Source organism: Lepidochelys olivacea, assembly GCF_965140295.1.
Source record: "Lepidochelys olivacea isolate rLepOli2 genome assembly, chromosome: 2".
NCBI lineage: Eukaryota > Metazoa > Chordata > Testudines > Cheloniidae > Lepidochelys > Lepidochelys olivacea.
This window is the reverse complement of record NC_140412.1, coordinates 190,327,936-190,337,138: the sequence shown is the minus strand read 5'-3', so window position 1 is coordinate 190,337,138 and position 9,203 is coordinate 190,327,936. Positions and strand designations below refer to the sequence as shown.

Here is a 9,203-nt window from a genome sequence, read left to right as displayed (position 1 = left end):
AAAATAAATGAGACACTTTAGAATAAACATATTCTAAAAGAACTTTTTTCAGAAGATCAAGAATACCTTTAGGAAAAGATTTATAGTACCAAGGAGGGCAGGAGACTCTAGCTGGCACTCAGAAGGAAAGCTTAGAACAATAACTTCCTGCAGGAGATTGCTACAGGGACAGAGCACACAGTTACTAAAAGGATGGACTGAGCCTGAGCTAGGTTTCTGTGTTGAAATTGCGGGAGGGGAGGGATGAATTGCGGTTGGAATCTATGTACACTGAAGTATAAAGGCCTAAAGATAAAACTTTTGTTTAATCAAATATTTGTTTTTCATTATAGATCCAGCTGACCCAATACCCCAGTTTACAATATAAATTGCTCCCCCTCAATTTCTGACCTGACTAAAGCAATATACAGTAATCACATTAGAAAAGAATTCAGACTCAGAGTTATTGTATTATATTCTTTTTAATCACTGAAATCACGGCAGGCCAAAAGGTTTGCCATTGCTACAGGCCTTCATTATAAATATGTAACAGCACAGAAGAAAGAAAACCATATTCACATGTAGCCGAGGTCAGTAACACCAACAGCAGTTCCAGTACACTCTCTTTTGGATTTGAGTTTTAAGGCAACAAAAATTAGTACCATTCAGTATTTCCACCTGGGTTCTGGATTTACTTTCTGGAGTAGAAAGCAGTGTAATTCCTGTGTGCACCTGAGTTCAAGTGTGGGTGTATACTGCAGACCAGCTGCATTGGGAATAAGGGTCACTATTAGTAAGGGCATAAAAATAGTTCTGGAAGCAAGTTATTCATTCATCTTTGCAGCAAACCCTAGAGTATATGGGACACAGTCTCTGTGAGGTAACTATAATCTAATGGCACTACATTATACATCATATTTTCCACATAGGGCAGAAATTATGCCCAACTTCTTTCCTCAGGCAGGCAGGTGGTGCACTCTGCTGCATGGTCTCCTGTTTCCCTTTTAGTGGGCTCAGGAATTTTAGTGCTAGAGATGCCTGAATTTGATTCTCCTCAGTCAGTTTATTTCCCTATGAGCCCTCTGAGGGGCTGTTTCAAAAGGCGGGTATTTCCAAAGCCCACCAGAGAATGCAGACTGCTAGATCTGCTTCTCTTAGGTGTACACAACAGTGCCATCTAGCCAGTGTCATAGACAGTGGACTTGCCATGTGATGGGAGAAGGGAAAGTCTTCTGACTCTCACTGCCAGATTCAGATATTCAGTCAGTCTTTTAGGATGGGGAGAGCATATGTTGTTGACACAATCCATCCCTATTGTAATGACATTATGCAGCCCAGTATAAGCAAGGACCAATGAATCCCACATTCACCTACAAAAGCTTGCCTGAAAACCCTAGAGATACTGTACTTGCTATCACCACGGTGAGGTCTCAGGGACATAATATACCTGGCAGTTCTATTATACAAAGCACAATCCCACTCTAACTCCACAGACATACACAAAGACAAAAAAAGGAAACAGTGTTTTGCTTTTGGGGCCTGATACTCCTTGCCCTGAAGTTAGAGGGAGCAGGGCTGCATCCACTCTATAGAATGGGGGGGGGAAACCCTCAAAAAAATCTGTTAACTAATTTTATAGTAATATGATGAACAATTTCCCCCCACAAAGACCTTTGGCTCCTCCCTTACGATAAGCACCCTGTGTCTCACACCCAAAACCAGAGCATTGTTTGAAAACATGCTCTTTTTTTTTTTAAATTTAAATGAGCACCCACTGTTTAAGTAACTGAAACAAAGAGGCCTCAATATATTAAATGACAATTTAAAACAAACTGTATACCATTTATTCCCATGCCTGCATCATTTTCACATGAAATACTTTTGGCCCTGATCCTGTAAAAACTTGTACACACAAACTTTACTTCAGGGTACGTGAGTAGGCCCACTAACTCCAATAAGAAAACTCTTATATATAAAGTTAAATACAAGCATAACCGTTCAAAGGATAGAGAGATTTCTTAGCATCAGGATCAGTTCAGCAGCCAGCCCATAAGCAGAACTGCCACCAAAGTCAATAGCAGTTCTACTTTCAGACCATTTGCAGGATCAGGCCAACATGGTGAAGTTATGGAAAAAGGAAAAAACTGGTGGCAAGTGTAAGTGTTCTTTAAACAAGGACCCAATTCTGCTCCCATTGAAATAAATGACAAATCTCCATTGGACTTCAGTGGCACAGGATTGGGCCTCTTTGTTTCTTTTAATAGCACTGCAGTTTTGTGAATCTTCTAGACGCTGACTACTTTTCATGCTGTTTATTTCAAAACACACACAAAATGTCTTTACTGCAGTTTTTCATCTTGCCCCATGTTTTATGCAAAAATCCCAATTTAAGCCAACATCAGTCTTCTAAATAATAGAGAATGTATATGTTTAAAAGCATGAGCTGAGTTAAAAATATATTAAACCTTGGTTTTGGAAAGCAAACCCTAGATATTTTTAATTTAAATAACTACGTGGCTGTAATGAATAATCATATGAAAAATTGAGACTTCAAAACATCCTTTACTCTAAAAGCGAACTAAAAGAGCAAAGCTGTTTCCAAAGACTAGCCTAACTTTCAGAGCATACTGCTGCTTTCAGCTGATGCTGTTTCGAGAGCTCATTTAACAAAAGATTGCACATGCACGTTAACAGAAGAGAGATGATGTTTAGAAGCCATGTAATAAGCCAGCATTTCTCACACTTTTTGTGATAGCTCCATCTTTCTCTTACCTCTCCACAGAGGCTGCTTTAAACTGCTTAAGGCCTACGCTTCCTCTCCTGCCAAAATGCCCATGGCAAAAGGTACAGGTGGCCCAGGAAAGTCTGCCAGGTTGATCTTGCAGAAGGCTTGGTCTTGCAAAGTGCTGAGTGCCCTCAATTCCCTGTGCAGTCAGTGGGAGGTAGGCTGCTCAGCACTTTGCAGGCTCAGAGTTGCCGAGCATTCTTCCCTTGAGGGAGGTGTTTGAGGACAGGGAGTGGGGCCTCTCACCCCACAGATCTCCGGCGTCCTTGAGGAAGGAAATCCCCAGTTCCTCAGAGGTGCTGGTCCTCCCTCTCCCTTGACAGTATAGCTTTCAGGCTCCCTGACCTGCATAAAACCCCCTGGCAGAGACAGGTGCAGACCTGGGGCCACTACTAGCAGCATCAGCATAGGTTCAGATATCCACAGCCTGGGAAGGGGAGAATGTGGTGAGGACAAGCTCTTGCCACTGCCATCGCTCGAAATCCTGCAGAGCACTTGTGGAGGGAGAGGATGCTGCAAAGGCAGCCACACACCTTCTGGTGAAATCTGCTGTGTCCACTCCATTCAGAGGGGAAGAGGGCCTTGGCAAATAAGTAACTCAGAGATGAAAATGTACATCAGATTTTAAAGCAAACCAGTAAATATCTTCCTCCAAATAACAGGAACAAAAAGCATCTAGAATTCATTCAGACTGACAAAGATCTAACAGTACAAGTTAAAACAGGTAGGTGAGCAATTATTCAGTACACGTTAGCTTCAAAACCACAAACATATACACTCCATTCCCAATTGCTTAATGCTGCCGCCTAGCTCTCTGCAAAGACACCAGGAGAAAAAAAAAGTTCACACCACTCATAATTTATAGAACTTTAAAAATGAAAGTAGGACAATCCTCCATTTCTCCAGTGATGAGGGCTCTGGGATTACTCACATGAGTAACAAGACACCATGTGGAACCAGAGGCTGAATTTTCCATCAGTTCAGAAAAATCTTCTCCAGTGTAACTCACGGCAGAATGACAGGCCAAAAGAGGCTTTCCACAGAGTAACTTTTTCATTCTCTCATTTCCCTCCCCTCTTAGTGTTAGTGAGCAGAGTGAGAGTTTAAACCCAAGAAGAAGCAGCGAATATCTATTGATCAGTAAGTTGTCCTGTACTTGAGTCTCATTTTCCATGGACACATTTTTAAATTAACAACAAGCAGACTTCTTGTGAGATTGCTTTTCCTCTGGTCTGACTGCGGCCCAAAATAACCCAATCATCTTTATTCTGCATCACTCAGATGTTGCCCTAAATGACTGAGGAGTCTATTGTGTTTAAAAGAGAGTCCAGTCCTTGTTAGTGTTTTCACATCTTCCCTACACTATGACCAGAAATGCATGAATAGTAGCGGCTTGCGGAAAGTCAGAATCACTAATAAAACTTGACCATGGGATTACTGGTCTCTTGAGGATAGAGCAGTGGTGCAGGGCCTGGCATTTATGCCTCATCCCTACGAAAGTGATTCATTTATTCTACGGTCAGAATGCTTTAGTTTACAAGGAATGGTCAGTGATGTTCATTAGTTGCCAATTTACACTGCTTCCCACCTGAGTACCCTGGCACAATCTCAGATTGCAACTGATTTTTTCAGACCCCTACTGGGTGTGGCTGCAAGCACTACAGGCCTGGATCCTGTGGAGAGCGGAGCAGTCTCCACTTCCATTAAGGTAAATGGTGTCGAGGGTGCTCAGCACCTGGCACGATTTGGTCCTTACGTGTTACTACCCCCTGGCTCAGACATCTTGTGTAGAGCACCGCTGCTGCATCAGCGCTCCCCACCTACTGTTTAACAGCTGCATATTGAGCCCCCCAGTTGCATGTTCCAGTCCTTGTACGTCTTGGAGCGGATTCTGCTCCTGCTGAAATCAACAGTAAATCTCCCCATCATGCCTCAGGGTCAAGGGCACTATCATAGGAATGTTTCTCAATTCTAATGCAGTGACTACCTGTCCTTAATACTATTCCTCCCCCACTCATCTGGGGGCTGTAAGTCTCTGGGGATATTGGGGCTTCAGAGCGAAACTACCCCACTTGCTCAATAACTTGCTGAACAGCCCTACTGAACATCTTTTCTGGCCTTCATTACGTGACAGCTTGCCAACCTTATTCCAGGGTCATCGTCCCAAAGGGCAGCAGTCACAATGAAGTACATGCAGAGGCATTCACCTAATGGACGGGTCATAAATATCAGTTTGCTGTTCTCTGTAGGGGTTTTTGCTGATCTGACTGAGCCCTGGGCCAAAATCAGAGTCCAGAGCTGTCATAAGCATACAGCTAAGGGTAGCATAAAATCCCTCCTTTACCTGTAAAGGGTTAAGAAGCTCAGATAACCTGGTTGGCACCTGACCAAAAGGACCAATAAGGGGAGAAGATAGAATCATAGAATATCATAGAATATCAGGGTTGGAAGGGACCCCAGAAGGTCATCTAGTCCAACCCCCAAATACTTTCAGATCTGTGGGGGAAGGTTTTCGTTTTGTGTTTTTGTGTGTTCTCTCCGGAGACAAAGAGAGAGACCAAGCAAGTAATCCAGCTCCTACTGAATGATACAACTAAAATTACAGAAATAGTAAGTAATAGCAAGGAAATGTGTTAGGAAAAATTCACAAGCTAAAACAAAAGATATTCTATGCTAAGAGAAAGGTTTATTCCTGTTTTTTTTGTCACTTTAAAAATTTTGCCTAGAGGGGAATCCTCTGTATTTTAAATCTTATTATCCTATAAAATTATCTTCCATCCTGATTTTACAGAGGTGTTTCTTTTACTTTTTTTCTTTATAATAAAAAGTTCTGTTTTTAAGAATCTGATTGGGGTTTTTAGTGTCCTAAAAACCCAAGCATCTGGTCTGTGCTCACCTTGCTTATGCTCAAGCCTCCCCAGGAAGGGGAGTGAAGGGACTTGGGGGGATATTTTGGGGAAACAGGAACTCCAAGTGGTCCTTTTCCTAAATCTTTGTCTAACTCACTTGGTGGTGGCAGCGATACCATTCCAAGGACAAGGAAGAATTTGTGCCTGGGGGAAGTTTTTTACCTAAGCTGGTAGAGATAAGCTTAGGTGTGCTCTTTCCTGCGGGTCCCCACATCTGTACTCTAGAGTTCAGAGTGGGGAGGGAACCCTGACAAGAGCCTTGCCTGGTTTCTGGCCAGAGCAGGGCAAACTGAGGCATCGGATTGAAAACCTGCCCATCACTACTAAATCACATTGTAGCTCTCGCCTGCAGATGTTGAACCAACGCCCTCCCCACTGACTATGCTTGCTTGTGCAACTGATTAAACCTGTGCCTGGCTGAATGATCTCAGCATACAAATCTGACATTGCTGGGTTCTGCTCATTTCTACTCACACTGTGGCAAATGAGGATATGTAGTAAACTGTTAATGCAGATTAATATTTTAAGGTCTTAAACACCCAGCAAAAGTTTCCTCCACTAATCTAGACAACCTTAGAGATAGCGTGTGCACAGGAGAGAGAGAAAGAAAGAGAGGTGGATGAAAGGAGAGTGGGGAGAGTGAAAGTTGCTTGTCTCATGGTCTCCAGGCAAATGGAGCAATCTGCACTGCTTTCTTGCATCCTCTACCACAGGAAACAGCATGATCAATAGCTCTGAAAGAGCCCTATCTGTCCTCATGACAGAGTGACTGCTGCACCTGGAAGTTGCTGTTGTCACTGGAAAGAGTGACAGAGGGTGACTTTGGCTGGGATGCTGAGAGCTACTGCTGTGTGGGACAAAATGCCCCCCTCATGACATTCGGTGAACAAAGAAAATCAGCTGGGCCCAATTCTGCAAAGTGAAGTTGAGCACGCTTAGAAATTTGTAGGAAGCATTTATCACCTTTCAGGATTGGGCCCTCTCAGCTCTAGGCTGGGGGGAAAACATGGAGGGGCAAGAGTGGGAGAAATGTATATATTAGAATATCAACTGTGAGTGAGATTCTGCCAGCATTAGCTGAGTAATACCTTATTCCTCCATTCATTTCAGGCGGACTACTCCTGGGATAAGACACTATTCAATGGGAGTAAGAGTGGAAGAATCTGGCCCTATATTTTTTAACTTCAAGCAGTTAGCTAGCGCCAGAAAGTTGTTATTGGGAGAGATGTTTGGTTGAAGAGTATTACTACTTTGCTCCGGCTTATTCCTGAAATGTAGTTATCACTGGTTAGCTAATTTAGTCAGCCCTGTTTCATGGTGGATGTTGGAGAAAACTATACACCATGCTATCAAACAGGGTTGAATAAATAGCTTAGCACTGATGCGGAAGGATTTAGTTAGTATTTAATTAGTCTTCAATGCACTTCGGATACGTTGGGGAGGTCAGTTCACAGACACTAAACAGCAGTGAAACAGCTGGTTTTTTAAATAAAAAAAAAAGTACCTGTATACCAGTTTCTGCGAAGCATTAGTGTGCACAGTATGTGTACTGTAAATAATATCTATCCCATATCTAACACGCATGGGTGTTTAAAAAGTAAAAACAGCTGCCATTTTTGCTTTCTGAACGGAACAAAAAAGTAAAGATCTAATCCTGCAAGCCCTGCTCACGTAAGTAATCCTTATTCATGTGAGCAAATCCATGTGTGCCAATGGACTTACTCACAAGTGAGAGTTGCAAAGTTAGGCTCTAAATCTGTGCAAACATAAAGCCTTCACATCATGCTCTTGAATCTGTTCCCAGAACTCTAAATAGGCACCATTATGAAACAGGTCTGAGCTGGATAAACACTGTCGAAGTCAGTATTGAGGCCTCCTGGCTCGCACCTTTTTCCACAGCCATGTTGATGTCTGAGCTCCGTGGGCAAAATGAAAGGCCCAGAGCTCTTTTCTAAAGTGACCTTTGCAAGAGACAATGGGAGACAGACTGCCCTCACGTACAGATTTTCAGCATCCAGAACTTTTCGAATGTAATTTGTTGCTCAGACTTTATACAAAGTGATCCTAGTGTACCATGCTCATGCACAAGCAGCAGCACAGGTGACCATGCTGGCCAAGATGGCTTTGTATATCATGCTCCAGCTGTAAAAAATTAATCGTTGGGATGTGGACATTCAGCAGCCAAGTGAGATGCCTGGTTGGTTTGTGCTCCGATCGCTAGGCTGCGTCTCAACCATTTCACAGCCAGGCTGGCATTGAAATTCTGGGAACAAACTGAAAGGTCTGAATGTGCTTTTGTGCACAGAGCCCCTTTTCTAAAGAATTAAAGATTCTAAGAATCAGTATTAATAAGCTGATCTCCTTAGGGGATTTGATGAAACGTGCTCGTCAGAAACCACTTCACAGGCTGAAGAAATGTTCTCAGCAGGTAGGTAGAGAGGTCTGTGGCTTATTAATTGTGCATGGCATGATATGAACTCACTGATGTGATAGATGGTTGTGCTTCTACTGAAAAATCTTCCCAGGTGAAAGCAAAGAGCTCTTGAGATCAGAAAAAGGCACAGGGAAATAAATGGACCAGCCCGGAAAACGTTACATGTTCAAACAAACATATTTGTGATAAGAGAGTGGAGCTCACATACATACAAACCTTGGGGAAAAAAAAAAATCTACCTAATGTCTCTGTATCCTCTTACTGTAAATCACTGATTGGGGAAAATGCATACTGGAAATCAACTGGGGAAAATGTGTACTACAACAAGTCCTCTGACAGGCTTCTGGGAATTAGCAGTACTGACTAGTAGTGATGCTGGTACATAGCTGCTGGAGTTGTGCCTTTCTCTATATGCTTCAGGTGACAGGAGTGACAAAGCAAATGTTCATCTAGCGGATAACAGCGATGTCCATCTTCATCATTGAGTTCCATCCCACAATCCTACAAAAAGACCAGAGTGGCTATTAAAATGTATATTTGCTTTTTGATGCCAGAACCAACTAGTACCTGATGCCAGTACTTAAAGGAGATCAATTCCCTGATAAGGACATGAGCTCTTAAACTGTTGACAGCTCTTTCAAAATAAGCCCCTAGTACCTAGATTTGTCATGGTTAGGAAAACATCCATCATAAACATCCATAAGATTCAACCTCCAGCACAGTAAGGTTAGTCTGGTTTAGTAGTTCTTTTTTATTACTTAGATCTTATGGGAGAGTTATGTCCCTGTACATCTTAAATACACTAGCATTTTTCTTAAAATATCCAGGCTGGATTCACCACTGTTTTACTCCATTGAAGTCCTGAGAATTGGTCCTGCTTTGAGCAGGGGGTTGGACTAGATGACCTTCTGGGGTCCCTTCCAACCCTGATATTCTATGATTCTAAGTCAATGGAATTACACCAATGTAAAACTGGTCACATGAATCAGGGCACTACCATCTCAGTTCCTCATCACTAGCAATAGCAATGGAAATACAGGTGTTTAGATGATTACTGTGCCACCTAAACTTGCTCAGAAGTCAAGACAATGTGGAG

The 9,203-nt window shown here is 42.5% G+C and overlaps 1 protein-coding gene across 1 annotated transcript in view; it reads right to left on the bottom strand.

Moving 5' to 3' along the window:
• Positions 1-442: 442 nt before the first annotated feature.
• Positions 443-9,203, bottom strand: part of LIMD1 (LIM domain containing 1) — a 65,751-nt gene continuing 56,990 nt past the window's right edge. The window contains exon 9 of the mRNA XM_084619479.1: positions 443-8,608. Within this exon, the coding sequence (XP_084475605.1) occupies positions 8,471-8,608 (138 nt within the window). The 3' untranslated portion in view covers positions 443-8,470. The remainder of the gene's footprint in view (positions 8,609-9,203) is intronic.